Consider the following 23,586-nt stretch of genomic DNA (forward strand, 5'->3'; position numbering starts at 1 on the left):
TACACACACACACACACACACACACACACACACACACACACACACACACACACACACACACACACACACACACACACACACACACACACACACACACACACACACACACACACACATCTTCTGCCTTGGTTTGCATGTATTCACATTGCAGCCTGAAGTATGTACTAGTGTTATATGGATGCAGTAGGGCATTCTGCCACTTAGGGTAGGAAATGGGGTGAGTTTGGGTAGTGTAACAAAATAGTATGCATTTAGCATAGAGGGATAAAGTCCTGACTACAGACCAGGTGACAAAAGATCATCTAGCAGCTTGAATGCTTGACATTGCAGGCAGGGAGGATGTGACATGCCCATCACTTGGGGATGGTAGTTCCCAGCTAGCTCACACTACTGCCTTGATGACAGGTTCTCAGCCAGAACTCTAATGCCCATGTTGGGAAGACATGGGTGTGGCCACTCAAGCCACTGATGGTAGCCCCTGTTGGTACATGTGGAGGAGCACACACAAGGGTATAGGGGGTACAGCTGACTCTAACATTGATGTAAGTGCTCATTTCACCACCAGGGGTACAGTACGGCCGCAAATTAAAAAAACTCTCATTAACAGGATGCTGGTGAGAGCACAGACCACCCTCATGGCTGCCTGCATGACAGACCTCTTCTGATCAAGGGCAGGCATGATGGTCATCAGGCACAGGGTTAAAAATGAGTCAATGAACTGATACTGTCAATTTGTCCACACCTGTAACTGCCTCACAGATGAAGACTTGGCTTTAGGCAGCATTTGTCATTGCTATATTAGCGTCAGTTTAATGCACAGTATTACATTTAGTATAACACTCGATAAAAATAGTTATTCTTTTAAAGTAGGATAAGATGGTATATCTCCTGTAAAACTAACAAAATAAAATAAAAATAGCTCTACAGATATTTTTATGAGTTACCTGCTATTATCCTATACTATCATGTTTGACTTTATCTGACAAATGTAGTAATTACCTGCCGTTTCTCTGTAGAAAGTAGAATCACTTCCACAAATGCTTCCATCATTTTCCAGGATCTCTTCACAAATGCTTCCCTCTGCAAAGCCATGTAGATTATTATTACTCATCCTGCATGTAAGGCTTGCTATGACTCACCAAATACTAAATGCCTACTTTAATTGTTGTTAAAGACATTGAATGTCAACAGCATATTCAAGTCACATATCAAAAGCAAAGCCTGAGTAAGGAAACAGTCATACAAATAAAGAAAAGTGTTTTATGAACTATATGACAGAAATGTCAACAAATAAATTTTAAATATATTCAGAAGCACTAAAATACTGTGGTTCTTAGTTTTGTTGCTATAAATGCACATTGTAGTTATGTTACTAACCCTTACCTTTATAAATTGAGGCATGTGTATAGGGGTTTGCTTTGTTTTCAGCATGCAGGTATTTATGGGGAGATACCAGTCTTCTGATAAAGTACCTTATGATTGTTACTAATTCTTACTTTCATAACCTGGGCATGTTTATAAAAGGTTGTGTGTGTGTGTGTGTGTGTGTGTGTGTGTGTGTGTGTGTGTGTGTGTGTGTGTGCGTGTGTGCGTGCGTGTGAGTGTGTGTGTGTGTGTGTGTGTGTGTGTGTGTGTGTGTGTGTGTGTGTGTGTGTGTGTTTACAGCATATACTTATTTGCAGGATTATACCAATCAATGTTCTTATCATGGCAGACATTACATGCAAGCATAAAAATATGAGATTATTATATAGCCATAAGCAATGCTTGGTCCCTTCTGTTTTGCACTATCTTACTGTAATGTTTTATTTACTCATCCTAATAACAGATTTTCTGTGAAGTAATTTAAGATTGACCAGCTTTGATACAACACATATTGATCAGGCTTTCATCTGTCCTAGTTATTATGTTCAGACTGATTAAATTGTTACCACAGTAGCTGAATTTAATGGATGTAGTTTACAGCATCAATCAAGGCAAATCAATATTTGGGTGTATACTACGACTAATCAGATACAATAATTTTAAACAAATTCATACTGTTACTGCTAAAGGGTGTCTTACACAGATTTGTGTCTCTGTCACATTCCAGGCTGTATTGCATAATACCAAAACATATTAATAACAGGCAGGACATGAAAGTCATATCTTCGACAATATAGACATTTAGGAATGCATTTCACCAGCTGGAAAGTGAAGGATAATCTTTGAGTTTATGATTCTTTTATCTGTATGTTAAAATACAAGCTGTTGAATTGTTTTCTGTTACTTCTGTGGAACCGTTACTTTCCAAAGCCAGTTGAATTAAATTTACTTTCGGAATACTTTATTAAACTACAATGCATATATTATTTTACAGCTGACAGAATTATCCAAAATAAAATGAACTTATACTAGCCTGTGATAGTATGACCAAATCCTATGTGTTTTTATACTTGTGTCACACGTTAAATGTCCACATTGATACTGCATCCCGTACTGTCAATAGATCTATGTGGTCTCACTTTTCCCACTGAAAATTAATGCGAAATATAATGCTTAAAGGAAAGGCCCTGCCTCACCTGCAGTTTATCTCAACTCTAGGTATGGTTTTTCTCCTGAAATAAGGTCTAAGCATAGTTTTGTTTCAAGAAATTAGACTTTATTTTTTAACATGTTCATCTTCTTGCCTTGAAATCAAAAGAAGGGAAAGGCCATGCAATTTTTTTTAACTTAACCTTTCACATATTTTGGCAAATGAACTTGTCTCTCCATGAAACACCATAGATGCAGGAGAATCTGTAATTTTTCCCATCAGGTAGGTACTGCCCATAATCTTAAATACGCAGTCCTCCATATTACTGATGTCAGCAGTTGATATGAAAAACATCTGGATGGTATTTTGGAAGATACCAGAAACCACAGGAAAAAGCAAAAGCAAAATCCCAATACCAGCTTGTGAAAATGGAAAAAAACGCATGCAAGAGAACTGAAAGGAACATTTATTAAATAAATTACACAATTGGTTAAGCGCTTTCATTTGTGTATAATCAAGAATTCATCAGAATCAGATTAATCAAGTTTAACTCACTCATTTAAATCTCCCTCGTACTAAATCACATCTTACAGTTCTAACCAATGAGTGAAAAGCACATTATCCAACCTTAAAACACACATAATAAAATTAAACATATTCATTAATTAGGTAATTTCTAAATACACTTATTTGAATACACTTATTCAAATAAATAAAAAAACATAAAAAAACTCTTATATCCACATCTAATTTCACTGCGGCTAATACAAAATATATCAACATGAATGTAAAAATATTATTCAATTTTAAGATCTCAGTTTCAAAATACTAGTTATGCATAGTAGATTGTTCAGTTATTTAAATAAGTGTATTCAAATAAGTCATTCCCATTCATGTATTTACAAAACTAGTACCTCCATCAAAAATTGTACCTCATATTGTCTATAAATATCTGTAGTCCTACATTTATCTTTGTCAATTAAGGAAAAGAAAATGCTTTGATTTTATAGTTGCATGGGCACAGTATAGCTAAAAACAATTCATAGGTTTATAGGTAAGTAAGAGGCTAGCTGACCTTGTGGGACATTTTATGCATGTCCAGTTTCCCTTTCTTTTGGATTTAAACAGATTTTGTGCATTTCTTAGATATGCAGGCATGCCATTCAGCCTGTTAGAGCAAGCTTTTTGAATGCTTTCTTCAGAGGTGGTGTGAATTTAGGATGACTGAGTGTGATGGCATCATAATCTGTACAGCTCAGTGTGTGTAATGATGTGTAGAGATGCATGATTTTTGAAAGAGAAATAGACATTGTTGTAGGAACAGTAGCTTAAAAGTGAGTCTATTTAAAGGGAGGATAGCTCTAGAGGGAATTCAAGGCCAGTTTGCTGCATGAATACAAAGACAATGGTGTCTCAGTTGTCAGTTAGGGAAATAAAATGAAAAGCGTGTGTAGGACAGTTTTTGAGTACAGAGTACAAGGCAAAAAGTGGAAGAGAATATTCAAGTCTAGCCATAAATATATTAATCTTTGTTGACTCTGGGGGTTAAGTGGCTAGATAATTTATAGCAAATATTCAGCTGGCTGATCACCACCTTTCCTGGAACTGTGTTAACATGTTTATAGGAAGAGCAACAGCAAACCATAATCTTAGATATTTGCATTGGAACACCTGAGTAACAGGTGTCCCATAAGTTTCTCTAATGTAGGTAGGGGGAATACATGCATTAGCTTCTAATTTATGATATGAAACATTACTTGATATTTGAAAAACTATATAAAACATGTACTTATTGTGTAGGGATGCAGCATAATTTAGATTGTGAAAAGCTGTAACAAAATGTCCAACTCTTGTTTTTGTAATAATACAGCAAAGATGTGAAATGTGACAAGCTGCATACATCAAGCAATTGTGTTTTTCTGTAGAAAGCAACAGAACTCTGAAAAGTGAAACTGATTTACACACACACACACACACACACTGGCAGTGTTCTGAGTTTCTACTCTGTTGCCACATTTGACTTTTTATGGTTATCTAAGCAAGTTTGATTTGGGAGTAATTATTTGGATTTAAAAGTGTGATCCAGTAGAAAGTAAAGAGTCAGGGCTTATTTACATAATAAGAATGGGGGGATTTGTATAAAATTATATTACTAACTGATTATTTCCCAGTATTGACTCATTCCAGGTTAACCTTCTGGAGTGTCTTAAAAAATTTATTTTTCTTTGAAGATCAGCTCAGCAGTTATTCCACTCACTCTGCCTTTTTTTGGAGTATATGGTAACATTTACAATGGACTGGAGATGACAAAACAGACATACTATTAAACAAAGTCACTGTATATAAATTATGCCTGTTTATCTTTGCAACTGCTAAATGACCATAAAATCCAAAGGTATGTCAACTACAAGTATCTTCAGTTAGTGGTAATGATAGGACCAGCTAGCTGTTAGTATTTTTTTTATGTGATTTGCCTGTTCAGCAGTTCTCATGTTATCCTTCTAACAGCAACTGTAAACTTGTTTTTATATTTAATTTTCAAACTGTACTGCCAATTTCTTCAAGTAAATAATTTTGCTATTCTATCTCAAAAGCTTTTGGCTAACTAGGTAATTACAGAAAACTGGCAGACTGTAACTGTTAGCATCCACCTTTTGTCTGCTTAGATATAGCTTCAGTAGCTTAATAGTATGGTTGGCTCATTTTAAGAGCATACAGTAACTGTCACCTTGGTGTGCCTGATTTGTCTGGCTGGTAGCACCATGTTAAAATATAAGATGGAACCCCTTGTGGCACTTAAGAGAATTTTTCATACTTGAGAAAACGTGTGTGTGTGTGTGTGTGTGTGTGCGTGCGCGTGTGTGTGAACACAAAGTATTTATAGCCAAGATTTAGTTATTGATACTAAGATAAGCACAAAATGACCTTGGGATTAAGGTGGGCAGGCTGAATTCCTGGGCAACATTTCTCTTGTTAAATATAAAGCTTATATATAAATATAATATAAAACTTATATTCATTTGGTCATAGCCCAAGGCAGCAGTGCTTACTTGCCTTATGCTCCTAAGTGAAAGTACCCTGTGTGGTACCACTGATAGGATGTCTGAGAAAGACAGGAAACAGGCATAAAAAGGGATTTTTAAGAGAGATCATGCTATAAAGAGAAATCGATGTAACATCTGCTAGGGGGATATAGCTGTTATGTGACGGTGTACACTCCTAGCAAAGAAATAGGAACTGGCCACTTTTATAAATGTTGCCTGCAGGCAAGGTTACTGATTTCAGTTGTGCACCTGTGCATTACGAACATGTCAGAAACAACATGGCAGAAGTTGCTTGAATGAAAATCCAGAGGAATCTGGGACATACCCATGGAAGTAGAGCTGAACTAAAGGTAACAGCATCTGACTGAGATGATATTCTGTTTGAAAAGCTGTAAATGCCAGTTGATATTCTGGTAATAGAGATGTAGATTTGCTTAACCCAAAGACTGTTGGCTTATTTCTGTCAATGCAAGCCCTGGTGACAGGGACTTTGATTTGTCTACCGTGAAGACTGTTGGTAAATATTTTATTTCTTGAGCAATTCTAAACCCTAAGGGGCATTTCAGACTGTCAGCCATGGAGTTTAACTACACCTGAGCTGAACTTTGCCACTCGAGTGGCTAATAGATTTAACTATCTGATATATTTATTATTTAAACTGTTACTTTAGTTTACCTGTCAGTCTAGTTTTTGGTTTTGTTCTGTTCTGTAGTGAAGTCAGTCTATTTTTTATGTCTGGTCAACACCACCACTTATTTTCAAGAAAACATAGTTTGACTACTAACTTAAAATACCGCATCTGGTGAGTAAAATGAATTGTTTTCTTTATTCTGTTTTCCTGATGATGAACTGTGTTGCTATGTATAGGATTTCTTTAGCCAATATGCAGTACAGTGGTGTGTTGGGGCTCCTTGTGAAGTGTCTCAGTGGAGGAGCTTGAGGTCTTTGTAATGACCACCGAGGACAAGTTGCTGCAGATAATGGCTAACTTCACTGAGAGGATGGTAGTGTTAGCCAAACTTATGTCACAACCAAAACCTATTCTTCTGCTCAAGAATTGTAAGAATGAGGAAGTCCTCGAAGCCTGCCTGGGAATGTTTGAGACAAGAGCAACCAGGAGGGTTCTTTCTATCCAGGCTCATATTCTGGCAGCTCCTCTCACAGGACAGATAGACTATTCATGCTTACATTGACATACCTTGTTTAGACTATAGTTATGTTGATAAAGTAAGGAATCATCTGTTAGCAACATTGGGAGTGAAACACCTAAGAGACTATGTCCCTTAAGTTTCATGACTGGACTTTCACCAGGAGCAAAATGGCAATTGTATGATTGTTTAAATTGAAGCATATTTTACAGTTATGGTTAGATATGGACAGTCTTAACAGTAAGGATACTGTGACTGAAATACTTGTTAAAGACAGGATCTAGAGAGCTTTGCCAATAGTCATATAAGATGTGGGTGTGCCAAACAGCTCCCAAGATGACTAAAGCTTTACTCTAGTAAACAATTATGTTGTGAAAATCTATTTAAGGAATCACCTACTGAAGTAGAAGACAAAACTGCGAATGTGTGTACAATGAAGGGGCTATGTCAACTATTTTATGCTTTAAAAGTGTCAAGTAAGGGCATACTGCTAAAAAGTGTGGCAGAGAAAGTAATATAGAAACCCCCTTATAAGCAACTTAAGAAAAGGATGGGGATAAACAGGCTAAGGAATGCAATCACAATCAGGCAGGCAGAGACCATATTCTATTACTGTGCTACTGCAAAATGAATGAAGTGCTTGATACAAGTAGATGGGCATGAGCTACAGGAGCTACTGGACTCTGGCAATATGATTACTTTAGTGAAAGAAAAGTATATCTGTAACAAGAAAGCCCACTCATAAAAGCCCACTGAAGTCCTCTGTATGCATGTAGAGAAAATGCACCACTGGTTTACCATGGCAGAGACACAGTCTCAATCTAGGAAGGTCTTGCACCTGGTAGTCATGGTTTCCTGTCCCATCCATAACCTAATTATTGAGAAAGACATCCCATTCTAAGGACCTTTGGAAACAGTGGGAAGGGGAGAATGCTATTAAATCCAGTATATCCTCAACTACAGAAACAAAACCAAAGCAGTTCAACAGTTGGCAAGATACAGATAAGCCTACCAGCCTAGAGGTATATAGAGTCAAGAATGAGACCTGGAGGAACAGCCAAGGACCCTGGAAAGACCAAACTGTGGATAAATTTATCTAGAGAAAGAAAGGACCCCTGCCCCTGCACTAGAGAGGCACCCAATAAGTGTGGGTGGTAGCAAGCATGCAAAGCAAAAACAACATCTTGGGAACCCAGATGCTGGATAAGAACACAAGTTAGGGTAAAAGATGATGCAGCGTACCAAAGATTAAGTGGGACTTCAGGTCGGGGGGGGGTCACCAGAAAGGATCATTTTGAGTACTGGAGCATGTTACCCATCCTATGAGAGGAATGGACCATGGAGATCCTTGTACCTGCCTTGGTAAGAAAGGAATTAAAGCGTACTACCTCCTGAGGCACAGAGGAGAAAAAGGATTCCAGTCTGTCTGACATCCACATACTTCTGTTACGTTTCAAAAAGGTCCACTGGAGGATCAAGTGCTGAGCTGTGCTAGAAAGAACATATCAAAGGTGGTAGGGAAAGTTACGCCATTAGGCCTTGTGCAGCCCATTTTCATGTTAAGTTGGAAAACAGCCTGGACTATACAGTGGCAAGGGAGACCGAGGAAATTACATGGTAGTTGTTAGTGTCCAATCCTTTCAGACAAGTGTTCATGGAAGTCCCCTACAGCCACAAGTTGGGGATGTGGTCATGTGGGCATGGATAAAACAAGAGATGGTCCTCAAGGAAATTGAGAATCATTGTACTAGTTGTCAGTGGACAGCTCCTAACCCAGGCTCCAGGCATCTCATAATTTCAATGCCTATACCCGAAATTCCATTCAAAAGAATCATTATGGATATTGTCAGTCAGGTCCAGAAATACACACCAATATAATTTTATGCTGGACTATGGCACCAGATTTCCTGAATTTAATCCCATTAGGAACGTTAACCTCAAAGCAATAGTGAAGGAACTAGTGTTTATTTATTTACGGACATTTGATTACCTGGAAAGTCTGACCGGGTAGGAGCCCATTTTCAGAGGATGCCCAAGGAAAAAAGCTCCAAAGTACTGCAAAACATTTTAAGAACAATAATTTTACAAAAATTTAAAAATAATACAAAACACAACCACAGTTTAAATAATTTTACCAAATTAGACATAATATTAAAACAGGGCGGCCACAGTGGTGCAGTGGTTAGCATTGCTGCCTCACAGCAAGAGGTTATCCGGTTCGATCTGCATGTCCTCCCTGTGGTGGTGTGGGTTTCCTCCGGGTGCTCCGGTTTCCTCCCACATCCCAAAGACATGCTGTAGGTGGACTGGACACTCTAAATTGGCCCTAGGTGTGAGTGTGAGTGAGTGAGTGAGTGTGTGTGTGTGTGTGTGTGTGTGTGTGTGTGTGTGTGCCTTCTGTGGAAGGTTGGGCGCTGGGCTGTCAACTCGACACTGTAAAACTCCACTGCCAGTCATTAGTGGACAGGTGATCCGCTGTGGCGACCCCTAACCGGGAAAAGCCAAAAGAAGAAGAAGACATAATATTAAAACTCTGGTTAAGAATAGATACAAGTTAAATGACAATGACTTAACAGTCAAGAGAAATTTTAGCAAGTTTACGGGGAAATTAAAGGTAACTTAGTATAATACAAGTATGATTTGCAATACAAAGTGAGAGAAAAGCAGGCTTATGGTATATTTAGACAGAAATCCGGGGAAAGAAATTGACAGAAGTTAGGAAGTGAGTGAAAAAGGTATGCAAGGAGCAGCACGGTATGAACAGGTGTTTGTTCACACTTAGGTATATAGTTTTTCCGGGTGTTGCTATATTTCTGGGCAGATATACTAAAAGAGATCTTAACAGACCAAGCCACGCCTTTTTTTTCTTAAAATCATTTGGCATCTATGCAAAAATGTGCAGATGAAACAGTTGAGAATATTAATCTATTTAACTTAACTGATGAATAAGTCCATGAAATCAGTTTTAAGAAAGATTATAGAAAAAGATGGAAAACTCTGGGACTGACTTTTGCCTTACTTAATGGTTTTAGTCCAAGAGATGTCCCTAGCCACTACAGAAATTAGCCCCTTTGAACTGTTGTATGATAGGTGTGCCAGAGGGCTATTAGATATAGTTAAACAGATATGGGCAAAGGAGGAGACAGCTTTTAAGAGTGTTTTAGGCTATTACAATGATTTACTGGAGAAATTAAAGGTAGTAATACCAGTTCTGCAGGAGCATATTGAGACAGCACAAGCTAGCCAACAGAAAGCTTATAATAGCTTTGAATAGGCAATTTTACGTTTGGGCTCAAGTTCTCATTCTTGTTGCAGCAACTGAAAACAAGTTCCTGGTTAAGTAGCATGGACCCAATGAGGTAGCTAAATAAGCAAGGTGGATTATAACATAAGACAAACACAGAAGATGTGCACAGAACAAATCTAACACATAAACTCTAGATGGCAACAAAGGTGAATGTTGTAGGGTCAGTATAGTAGGTCAAACACTAAGCAAGAAAAGCAGATGTCATCTACACCCAAGGTGATAGTGGATGACACCCTTTCAAAACCTCAAAAACAAGAAGTCCAGAAGTCTGGAAGGACAAATCTTATCAAACACTACACAGAAACAAACCAATAAGAATAAAGATTCTGGATGCTAGTAAGATCTTATGGAGCACCCAAAGTCCAAAAAACAAACAAACAAACAAAAAAACAAGCATTCTGAGAGGAGATATAAAAATATGTTAAAACTAGAAGTAATTGAAGAATCTGCTAGTGGTCTGAACAGTCCTACTGTGCTAGTCATAAAACCAGATGGTACTATCTGATTTGAAGAAGAGATACTGGCAAATGTAAGGAGAAAGCTGCATTCTCAACAGCAGATGGGCTATTTCAGTCCAGCTCTATGCTTTGACATTCATAGGCTCCAGGCTGCATTCTAAAGATTAATGGACTATGTACTAAAGCCACACCATTCATGTGCTGCAGCCTATGTGTTTGATGTAATCATCCACTTCATTCCATTCATATCTTCCAAAAGTCTAAGCAGATGATGGGGGGGGGTGGCCAAGATGGTGAACACTTAGCAGCACACAAATTTTGATCTGCTTCTTTTCAGTTATTCTGAAAAATAATTTTCTGTGACTAATTTTTACTTATCTAAACTAATTCTGTAATAATATCTGGAAGAAAAATCAAGTTTTTATGAATTTTCTAATTCACTATCCTGTCAGAAGTTTTATAAGTAGTTTTAGACATGAGCCACTCTAAAGTTACTTCTCAAGAAAGTTTGATAAAGAAGGAACTACAATCTATTCTAACTAGGATCTAGGATATTTCATTTAAAATGGATAAGCTTGAGATCAAAATGGACAAGATAAATGAAGACTGTAAGGAACAAATATATTTATTAAATTAAGTTATTAAGAAACAGTCCAGATTTCAACAATAGAAGAAGCAGTAAATTACTTTGATGGGAGGCTGACAGAGAACGTAAATCGCTGAATTTATCCTAAAACAGAATACTTTGCTTTTGGAAAAGGAAGAAGACCTGGTGAGTAGATCTAGAAGGAATAAAATCAGGATATATGGAATCCCAGAGAAAGAAGGTGACAAAATGATTCAGTTTTTGAACAACTGGTTACCTAAAATTTTGAATTTACCAGGATAATTGTCTTTAGACATTGAGAGAGCCAATAGGTCTCTATCAAATTTGTCACTAAAAAATAATCCACCCTTTCCTAGATAAGTTATTGTTAAATTCCTTTCAAGTCAGGACAAAGCTCTGGCTTTAAACACAGTTTGGTCAAGCTGTCCAATAAAATCAATATCAGATTTTATAATGACAATTCTTTCTTGGTGATTTCTAAAAGAAATGTTGCATTTCATTTATTAAGTGCTTAAAGAAGTTGAACATCAAATCTCAACTTATCTTTCCAGCAAGAATTAGGATTTTTTCTTCCTGAATGATAAGAATAATTTAACACATTTGAAGAAGCTTTGGAGTTTACACAGAAGAAAAAAAAATTGGACAAACTGAAGAAACAGACTGGTATTTGTCTAGTTTAAAGAGACAAGCAACTAGAAATGGATGCACAAATAAAGAAAAAAACAGTAATAAAACTTAAGGAAAAGTGAGGATTCAGTTTTATTTATCTGTCTGTATTGTATTTTTTCTTAAATACTGCTTTAATCTTCTTCTTGGGAATATCACACATCACAAGGTAATTTTTTTCATTTATTTGAGCGGTTTTCTTAATAATTAAAGATAACTATTTATTTCCTTTGATCTTATTAAACTTTCCAATAGTAGTGGTTAGGGTATAATGTTTTCAGTTTCAGCATTAGCCATATATATTTTTAAATCAATACATTAATATAATTGTTCACATTAAATTAAATATCTTTACTAGATATAATCATTATAAATATCAGAATGGCTCCTGATTAAATGAACTGATTTTAATAATGATACTCTATCTGTTTATCTGCAGCTGTCACTTTGAACTGTAGCTGTCACTCTGATCTGTAGTAGTGACTTCAAACAAACATGGCTGTGCTCCTGCATTAGACCTGATTAATCTTTGGGTAAACACCCATATAAATCTGCCATCCAAAGATGCCTTTACCGTTTCCTCTTTTTCTTCCCCCCTGTCCCCTGCCATTCACTAACTTTAAAACCTGCTGCCTAACTACTACCCTCCCACTCCAACTCTCTCCTTCTTTCATATCTTAACTCAAATCCAACCTCATGTTCTCTCCTGCTTTCATACCTTAACTTTAATCTAACACGATGTTCTCCAGCTACAGATTGTATTTCACCTAAGGAAACTGACTGTACATTCTACGCTTCTTCCATTCTTTAATGTCAAAACTCTTGTGTGCAAGACTAGCCTGTAATAATCGGCATACTGATTTGTCATTACATGACTGTAACCAACACCTAGTTCCGTTAGTACTATGCAAATGTTTGTAAATGTTTGTAATTGTTGGTAAATGTTTGTATCTGTGGAGCTTTTCTTCCCAGGCCTTCAATGAAAACAGGTCTGCTAAGACCCAGTCAGACTTTCCCAGTAAACAAATGAAAAATAAATAAATAAATAAGTTAGGTACTCACCATAACATTCCATCTGAGTAGTTCTACTTCATTTGTCTTCAACTTGTGGGTCATCGGATCTGACAAGGCCTCATTTTCCAGCTACGGCTCCAAGCTCCATACTCCTCCCCTTACCCATAATGTCCCCCTGTCTCCCTTCTCCCTTCAGATCAAGTTTGCTGCCTAACAGGTATCAGATACCCAACCCAATGACACCTTATCCTTCAACACAAACATTACAAAAGAACTTTAGCCCTGAGAGAACTAAAGATCCCAACAATAACTGTCCAGTACAAGGGACATGTCATATCCCAAAGGATAAGGTTAGGGGGAAGGAGGGGTGAAACGGTTGAAGACAGATGAAGTAGAACTACTCAGATGGAATGTTATGGTGAGTACATAACTTCTTTATCGGAAGTAGTTTACTTAATTTGTTCTTCAACCTGTGGGATAGAGTCCCCAGCTACCTAACTCTTGGGAGGCCCTCATGGAAGGATATTCTGGAGCACTGCAAAGCCAAAGGATGCTCTACTCCTAGAGACCAAATCCAGTTTATAATGAGAAATAAAGGTGTAAGATGAGGCCCAAGTAGCAGCTGAACAAATATCATCCAAAGCAACCCTAGACCAAAAGGCCGCTGACGCTGCCATAGATCGGGTCAAATGAGCCTTCACTTTTCCTGGAAGAGACAAATCTCTGTCTGAGTTAGCCCGCCCAATGCATTGTGAAATCCAGTGAGAAATAGTCACTTTTGAGACAGGTTTACCAAAGAAGGGTTTGGCATAGGACACAAAAACCTGATCAGACTTGCGGAAAGGTTTAGTCCTGTGAAGATAAAACCTCAACTGCCTATGTATGTCCAGTAAATGTAATCTGTATTCTCCTTTGTTCTGGTAGTTCGGAAAAAATATTGGTAAATTAATAATCTGATTAATATTGACTTCCGAAGTTACCTTGGGAAGGAAGGATGGGTTAGTGCGTAGCGACACTCTATCTTTGTGAAAGATCATGTAAGGGACTTTGATAGAAAGAGCTTGAAGCTCTGACACGCTTCTAGCAGACATAATGGCAACCAAGAAGGCAGTTTTCCATGTCAAAAATTGTAGATCAACAGATGCCACAGGCACAAAAAGAGGAGAAACCAATGCCTGCAACAACAAGGTGAGGTCCCACGGAGGAATTGGGTCCTTAACCGGGGGTCTGAGAAGAAAAGCACCTTTGAGAAAAGTTTTACAAAGTTTAGAGGAAGCTAATGAAGGCATGTTTACCCCAACATAAAAATTAGAAATGGAGGCTAGTTGGACTTTCACCATTGAGGAACTACCTCTCTGATGAAAAATGCTAGCTAGAAAATCTAAAACCACCGAAAGCATTAGAGTGAAAGGATCCAAAGACCTCTGAATGACCCATATAGAAAAAACATTTCCATTTACTGTGATAAACCTTTCTGGTGGACGATATATGAGCCGCCACCAGAATGGACTTGAAAGAAGATGACAGACCGGGAGTCCTAAGAATCATGGGAACTGGAGCAGCCAAGCAGTGAGCTTCAGACTGTCCAGATCTGGATGAGGAATCCCCGAGGGATGTGAAGGCAGATCAGGGACCGGATCCAAGGTCCGTGGTGGAACAACTAGATGAGACCTGAGTAAGGGAAACCAGACCCGAGGAGGCCATAATGGGGCAATGAGGCTCACAGTGCTCCCCAGCCTTCGGGTTTTCTGTAGAAACTTCAACATGAGAGGAAGAGGAGGATACGCATAAAGAAGCCCAGGAGGCCAAGCATGAATCAGAGCATCTCTGGGGGCATCCCCAGCGGGGGGATTCAGAGTGAAAAACTCACTGCATTTCATGTTGGAAGGAGATGCAAAGAGATCACAGCAAGGACATCCCACCCTAGAAAGATCTGTTCTGCTACTTTAGACTTCAGAGACCACTCATAAGGCATCAGGATAGATCTGCTGAGCCTGTTCACTAGAATGCTGGATTGTCCTGGGATGTGCATTGCCACCAGAAAATGGTAGTAGAGATCGTCCATTCCCACACTCTCATGGCCTCTAGACATAAGGGATATGTTCTGGTTCCCCCTTATTTGTTGATATACCAGACCACTGACATACTGTTGTTTAAGTTGCAATCTTTCCCAGAGGAAGATGAGCATGGGAAGGCCTGCAACGCAAGAAGAACTGCTCTCATCTCTAGATCACTGATGTGCAGATAGGTTCTTGGAAGGGGACCACATGCCTTGGACTGTCCTTCCTGAGCAGTGCCCCCCACCCTAGTAGGGAGGCATCCATGGTTACCATGGTTTGGGGTAAAGGAGGTTGAAAAGAACGTCCCTTGAGGAGATCCAGGGACTGAATCCACCACCAAAGGGAGTCCCTGCATGCTTCTGAAATTCTCACTGGAAAAGACAAAGGAATGTCTAACAGTGACCACTGAACTGCCAGTGTCCACTGCAGTACCCTCATGTGAAGGCGCGCCATAGGAAGAAGATTTATTGTGGCTGACATGGAACCTAGAGGCCTTAACACTGCTTTGGCTGTTGGCAAATGGGTTTGAAGAATGTGTAAGATGAGTAACCTCAAGCTGTGTATCCTGTCTGACGTGAGGAACACCTTTGTTTATATTGTGTCCAGCCGTGCCCCAATGAAATCTAAAATCTGAGCCGGGTGAAGAGCAGACTTGTTCATATTGATCGTAATACCTAACTTGTTGGCTAGCTGAAGGAAGGAGTCCCTGGCCTGACATATGAAATGCTCTGAAGGGGCAGTAAAGAGACAATCATCCAGGTTCGGAAAGAATTAAATGCCCTGAAGCATCAGGTGAGCGGCTACTACTGCCAGTACCTTGGTAAACACCCAGGGGGCTGTGGTGAGACCAAAGGGGAGTGCTCGAAATTGGTAATGATTGGCTCCCAGCCAGAAGTGAAGGAACCTCTAGGAGTGCCTGTCCATCTTGATGTGAGAGTATGCATCCTGGAGGTCGATCGAGCACATCCAGTCTCTGGCCTGCAGATAAGGCAGGATAGATTGAATCGTGACCATCTGGAATTTTTACTGGTTACTGACAGGTTCAATTTGGACAGATCCAATACTGGTCTGAGGTCCCCTGTCTTTTTTGGCAGTAAAAAGAACCTGGAATAAACCCCGGATCCAGACTGGTCTGGGGGGACCAGTTGGATGACTCGTTTTCTTAGCAGTGAGTCTATCTGCACTGCTGCTTCGTCCTGCTGCATGGGTAGGACATCCGAGAGGGCTTTGTTGGATGGGGGAAGATCCTTGAAAGGGATGAAATATCCTCTGGATATGACTTGCAGCACCCACTGATCTGTAGTGATGGACTCCCATGCTAGTGGGTGAAGTGACAAGCGACCCCTGACTGCATCCAGAGATGGACAGCCGGGCAACCCCTCAGGGCTGCTGTCCGGGTTTATACGAGAAAGGTTCTCAGGACCAGAAATTCCTAGGACCCCTTCTGCCTCTAGGGCGGCGTCTATCATATCCTCCTCTGCCTCTGGGGGAAGGTGAGTCCTGAGCATCCCGGGAAAATGCCTGAGATTTGCGAAACCACATCTTCTTCTGGCCTTGCTGGATCTTGGAAAAGGACATTTGAGGCAGTGAGAAGCAGATCCGATGGCAGACAGTGTCTTCCCATCCTTCTCGCTCTGGACCAAAGTCTCTCTGATCATCTTCCCAAACAGGGAAGAAGCATCATAAGGGGTGTTGGTAAAAGATGCCTTGAAGGGCTCTGAGAACTGACATAAGCAGAGCCAGGTGTCCCACCGGATGGCAATGCCTGACCCCGCCACCTGTGCAGCTCCCTCTGTGGCATGGGAGAACAAATGCATAGACGTGTTGGCTACAGATTTTAGGGTGACCATTCATGCATCGAATGTCTTCCTGTCCTCTGCCGACATGGACCCTGGGGTCGACTCCATGACTTCCTTGACCAGATCTCTCTGGAATCGAATAACATGCACCATGTAGTTCAGCAGAACTCACACAGAAGGTCGCTGAAGCATAAACTCACTTCCCAAAACAATCCAATGCTCTCGACTCAGTCAGGCGGATGGACCGTGAAACTCTCCTGGGCGAGTTCCTTGTTGGTGGCCACTGCCACCAGCATATCATCTAAAGGCGACCCCTTGTGCCAGTGTAACTTGTCCATGGGAGGGCTTTAAACTTTGTCCAGGCACTTGGGTTTTGGCTCTACTGTGTCTGGCTCCTTCCACGCCCTAGATGTTATCAAATCCACAAGTAGATCAGAAGGAGGGGACACCCAAGAGGTAGATGGGCCCAAGCCAAATGTCTCCACAAACACTGACTCATCAGACATTGGTTTTGGGGTGGACCACCCCCCTCTTTGGGAAGGATCTCCATGATGTCTCCAAAGGAGACATCCTCGGGGATGATCTTAGGGAACCTTCCCCTTCCTCCAGGTCCTTGTCTTCGGTGAGGGACTCTGGAGGAGAGTCCAAGTGTCTCCTTTTACATGTATGCTTGTGGGGGGCTCCTCAGGGGGACTATCTGGGGAGGTCTCGCAAGTGGGTTGTTCCAAGGCCAGAATGCCCTGGGATACTATGGCTACGGGCTGTCCCTGAGAGGGAAAGATGGTCGGACCTGCACTCAAGGCCTGGGGGGTCTGGATGCACTCTGAAGATGAAATGGTCAGAGGCCTCAACCCTGAGAAGACCCTCTCTACCACTTTGAATGCCAAGGGGGAATGGACCTCCTGGACTGAACTAGCAGAAGCCGCTTCCCCCTGATCCAACTAGGGAGTCGGAACTGAGCCTCTAGCAGCTGAGATGCCGAGGGGGATGCTTGTCTCCAACAAGCTCGGAGCAGAGAGCACTCCCTTGGATCTGACCCTGAGATTATGGCTCCAAGAGCTCAGATCCAATCTAGTCGGATCTGACACACTCAAGGCACTGGCTGGCATCAAGGTACAGGGTACCATTGGTGCCGACCCCATGACTCCGACCATCCTTGGATCCAACAACTCTGAAACTGCAGGAGAAGGAGTGATAGGTCTAAACACTGGTTGGAAGGTGCCCGGTCTGGTGGGAGAAGGCCCTGGCAAGACCCCCATCTGGATTTGAGTGCAGATAAACCTCTACATCATCTTGTCCATTCCCCTTCAGATAGGCTCCATGTACAGGGAGAGGACGCTGCCAAAGTGGGACAGGAAAGCCGGTGGGGAGAGGGTCTAGCGGACAACCAGCTAACCTGTACCTCAGGCTCAAAGGAGAACCTAGGGGACATGAGCCAAGGTGTCACTGGCCTGGAAACAGGCTTAATCTTTGGCAGGGGGCCGGCCTTCGACAAGTGGTCAGGGGAGCACTTGTGAGGCTGGTCCTTGTTGGCTTTATCCCTTTCCCTGGGCCTCTTGGTGGGAGGGTGAGTCCCAGAGGCCGTGGAAGGGGAAGACGAAGCAGCAACCGCTGATTTCTTAGCAGGGGCAGGTGGGACCTCAGTCCCAGCAGAGGAGGGCAACAGGCCCTTAACGATCAGTTTGTCCTGCCTTTCCTTAAGTGCTCTGGGATTAAACTCAGCTCAAATAGGACATGGGGACTGGAGGTGAGCCACCCCCAAACAAACCACGCACAGAGTGTGGCCATCCGCTGGAGAAAGCTTATGGCCACACTCTGTGCACCTTTTGACACCTGGCTTCGGGGCATCCGCCATGCCTCAGCCAGCCCAAAAACACACACACACACACACACACACACACACACACACACACACACACACACACACACACACACGAAAAGCGAAGAGGGGAGGAAAGATAGTAAAGCCTACAAAAACTTTGCTACGGAGAACCCCAAGAAAGTATAGCAAGGTTAGAAGTACAAGACAGAGATAGAAAAAGCCAAAAAAGGTAACAAGACTAACTCAATGGAGCTCGGACCCTGGTGCTTCCTCTCAGGCAGCAAATGAGATCTGAAGGGAGAAGGGAGATGGGGGGCATTATGGGTAAGGACAGGAACATGGAGTTTGGAGCTGTAGCTGGAAAATGCGGCTGTGTTGGATCTGATGTGGATCTGAGGACCCACAGGTTGAAGAACAAATTAAGTAATCTACTTCAGATTAATACTTTGAAGTATGTTTTGTTTTTTAGGTAGTTTATTAATGATCTTGGTCTGTTTAAGATCTGCATTGGGATTGCAAGTTTGTTTCAGTGTATCTATATGCAATATTAACAATATCTACACTTTGAAAGATTGTTTTTGAGTCTGTGATACTTTAACCTGTATAAATGGCTTTTACTTAATCTGCGTCTCACCTTGTGCGATCATGAGACGCATTTCAATTTAAAAACAACTGTTATGGTTTATTTTCCCACTTTAAATTTGTTATTGTTAAACGAATGTTGTTTAAAAGAAGCCCTGAGCTTACTTATACTCACCACGGCATTCTAGCTTCATTTTGGATTCATCATGAAAGTGTTCTGTGACCTTTCAACTCTACACAAAGAGGAAGAACTTGCTTTAGAATGTTCAAATGTGCAGAAATGAATAAATTCCAAGTAAATAGTAGTTTTCTTTTTTTATTTTATTTTAATGATGGAACTGTTTTCTTTGGTTATGTTATATGTTGCTTTTTGTATATTGAAGTACAATATAAGGAATTCATTTCTTTTATGGATTAGTTTAGTAAATATAGGAAACATATATTAAATCACTGGCAAATGGTTAGTATAGTTTTTGAGATTATTACTTTATGACAGAAAATAGGGTATTATAAGTGTTTTAAAGTAGCTGATATTTTTAGGATGTATTGTTTATGCTGTTTTATGTAGTAGTTTACATATCTTAAATATTAGAATGTTAGTGCATTTCTTTTATCGGCTTCTTGTCATTAATTTGCAGTTTTATGTTTTTATGTCTTTTTTTCAAAGCAATACGTCTTTTGTTTATACTTTTAAAAATAGTAGTTGAGATTGTTGGAAGCTTTATTATAGAATATTAGATGGATAGGTAAACAGCATCTTTTCTCCTTCATAATAGAGAGACAACTTATGTATTACATTATTATACACTGTTGATATTTTGACACTGATATTACCAAACTGTATAGGGTATGGGGAAAATATAATATTAATGTTATGGGGTGCTTAGATTTTAAATTTAAAATGATTAATAACATCATAGGACTAAATAACAGAAAGGAGAGGAAATGCTATCATAATAATAATAATAATAATATAGTAAACATTGTTATAATGAAATATTTGAGTGTTATAAGTTTATTGTTCATAAAATGATACATAATACAATTTGAAATGCCTAAATAATTTTGTACTGAACTTATTATTTTAAACTTTGGTTTTAATACATTATAGGATATATGTTTGTCAAGTAGAAGTATTGCAACAATATAAATAAGATATTAGGTAGTATATTACGACTTTTGTGTTCTTAGAAGGGTCCAATATATGTTGAGTACTGATATATCGGATGTTATGGAGTGCATATTTAGCAGATTTATATGAGTTTCGATTGATTTCTGATTGGTATAATATGTTAAATATCAAAAGGAATACATTGATTTTAGTCTGTAGAATAATGAGCTCTATAGTGTGAGTGTGCCTATATAGTCTATGTTATGTTGTTATTTAATTAACATCAAGAAGTAGTGGCAATGGATTGGGATTAAGTAGTGCAATGGAGATGTTAGTGAGTGGTTTGTATGATAATATCATCAAAACAGGATTTTTTTATTCCATGTTAGGAGGTGTAAATAATTCTATAATTAATCTGTTAGTAGTAAGCTTAATATACTTGGCCATAGCAAGCTTTATTAAAATTGGGTATATGTATTTGATTCTAAACTATTATTTAGTTTTATCTAAAATGCTTATCTTTAAAGAAGCTAGTTTACAAATGTATTTCATTAAATGTTAATGGTCTTAATTATCCAATAAAGAGAGGTAGTTTAATTAAATACTTAAAATTACATAAAGCTCATATTGTTATAATCCAATAAAGAGAGGTGGTTTAATTAAATATTTAAAATTACATAAAGCTCATATTGTTTTTTTTATAGGAAACACATTTGCTAACAAAGGACTTAGACAGATTGCTATTAAAAAATTATTCAATTCTAGTGGGGTCCCATTTTAGTTCACAAAGGAGAGGCACTTTTATTCTTTGGAAAAAGTCATTATGCCTGAGGTAGTCGATACTTATTCTGATATAAATGTCATACTGGGATTGGTGGTCTTTGAGATTAATAAAAAATATATGTTTGTCAACATTTATTGGATTCCTGGAATTGAATCTAAAAATATTTAGACATCACAGCATTAAATTCAAAATGAGAAATGTTATTTGCTGGTGATTTTGTTTTATTGGGAAATATACTACCAATGATAAAAAAACTAGACTATCCACAGCTGCTAAACATTTAGATTACTTTATAAACTCAGTGAATATGAGAGATATTATGATTTAAGACAGGAAACATCTCTTAATTATACACACTATTCATAAAGATATGGTACCCAAACAAGCATTGATAAAGTTTTTACTTCTTGTGGATTATATCCCAACATTGATGAAGTATTAATATCATGTCATTTGACTGACCACAATGCGATTACTTTTATTATCACATTAAAACCTAGTGACTTAATTTATTGTCAGGGAATTTCTGCATGTACAATTCAAATTAAAGGTTTTAAGGAATGGTTTTTAAATGAATTAAATATATTTATGGAATTTAATAATAATGGTGAAGTTACAGGTATTATTTTATGGGATTCATTAAAAGTTATTTATATGGTAGAATTAAATCTGGTATTTCTGCAAAAGAAAAGAGTTAATTGTTTTACAATCAAATACTGATAAATTAAAATTAAATTTAAAAACTTAGCGATAAAACTGCTAATTCTGAGTTAAAAGTTTTAAATCAGAGATTTCTAGAAACACTTCATCATAAGATATCAATAAATTGTGAAAAATTAAAATGACAATCATATTCCATTGACCCTAAACATCTACACAGATTAGCTATTAGATCAAATAGATTGAATAATATAAATCACATTAAGAAGATCACACACACAGTTGAGAACAATGTTAAGAGAGCAATTAATTTAAAAGATATAGTAGAGGGTTTCAGAAAGCATTCTGAACAAATTAATAATAGTAAGGTTACTTTAGATAATAGCAATTTAGTTGACAGTTTCCTGACGTATAAAATATAAGTTAACCAGAGAACAATATTTTAAAATATGTAAGTAATTTTCTTTTAGGGAACTGACAAAACAAATTAAAAAATCTTAAAACTAATAAGGCCCCCGGGCTGGATGGTATAATACCTGAGTTATATAAGTTAATTCCTGATAAAATATTAAATACATTGTTAAAACCTTTTGAAGAAGTTAGAACTACATCAAACATTCTTCCCTCACGGAGATTTTGGCTGATTTCACATATTTTAAAGCAAGATAAAGAAACACAATTATGCTCTTCTTATCATCCCATTTCTCTTTTAACTATAGGTTATAAAATATTTATGTCTATACTGGCGAAAAGATTGAGTCATGTTTTGCCTTGTTTAATTGACGATGACCAAACAGTTTTTATTTTAAATATAAAAGTGCAAGATAACATCATAAGACTCTTTTCATTAATAGATCCAGCTAATAAAAATAAGAAAGAACTTTCAATTTTAAACTTAGACTTGGTTTTATTTGTTTAAAGTGTTCAAAGAATATAATTTCTCCTTAGAGTTTATAGATTTTATAAAAATGTTTATTAATTTATCATTTGTTAAAATAGGTTCTTTCTTATCTACCTCCTTTAAAATAGTAAAAGGCAAAAAACAAGGATGTCCTTTGTTGTTTGCTTTGACTATAAAACCTTTTGCGTATTACATTATTACATTAGGTTCAATACAATGACTAAGGGGTTTTTAATAAATGGGAGTTATACCTCTAAAATTGAGCTATTTGCTGATGATATTCTTCTAACAAGTATTGATACTGAATATTCGTTATAGTGTCTAGTTAATTCAATAAAGTATTTTAAAAGGATTTCATGTTTAAGATTTAATCATAATAAAACAAAAACATTACTTATTAAAAAAATAAATATCTCTTTAAAAATATAAGGATTTAAACTGAGAAAATTCACAAATTAGATATCTGGGAAATACTATCACATCTATTTGGAAGGATTCAGTTTTGGTAAATTATAATAATTCAACTGATATTTTAATTCAATTAATTAATAACTGGACATTTTTTTTTTACAATGGAAGACAGACGTACATTGAGTAAAATGATAAATTTACCAGTCATTAATTATGCTCCCTTCCAAAAGTATTTAAAAGTATATAAATTCTATTCTTCTTAAATTCTTATGGTATCCCCAAGAAACAAGGATATCTTTTGACTGGCATACAAAAAGTTGGGAGGAAGGTGGCATTGATTTCCCACATATTGAAATATATGCTGAGTCTGTCATTATAAAATAGTAATTAAATGGCTAAATTCCTCCTATATTTCAAGTTAGAAACCAATGCATGAAAAGAAAATCTTAATTGCTAATAATAAGGTTGATGTAGATTCTCACTGACAATCTGGTTTTAATAAAATTTTTTGGGTCCTAAAAGATTTCTGTATGAATAATAGAAATGATTCAATGTGTATTAATTTTGCTAACTATATGCTGCTTACTTTCAAGAGATTTATGGAAGCCAATTATATGGTTAAAGAATTGTTAATTTTACTATTTCCTATAGCCCATACTAATGGATGTTTGGAATCACTTACTTTATGTAAAATATT

General features: G+C 38.1%; 1 protein-coding gene across 3 annotated transcripts in view; it reads right to left on the reverse strand.

The window, feature by feature from the left end:
* Positions 1 to 23,586, reverse strand: part of LOC122793475 (myosin VIIA and Rab interacting protein) — a 2,819,605-nt gene that overhangs the window by 1,049,527 nt on the left and 1,746,492 nt on the right. For all 3 annotated transcript variants that reach the window (XM_044061523.1, XM_044061522.1, XM_044061521.1), the window contains exon 5: positions 1,000 to 1,080. In XM_044061523.1, the coding sequence (XP_043917458.1) occupies positions 1,000 to 1,080 (81 nt within the window). The remainder of the gene's footprint in view (positions 1 to 999; positions 1,081 to 23,586) is intronic.

This window comes from Protopterus annectens, chromosome 2.part0 (genome assembly GCF_019279795.1).
Source record: "Protopterus annectens isolate FY-2018-M chromosome 2.part0, PAN1.0, whole genome shotgun sequence".
Lineage (NCBI taxonomy): Eukaryota > Metazoa > Chordata > Ceratodontiformes > Protopteridae > Protopterus > Protopterus annectens.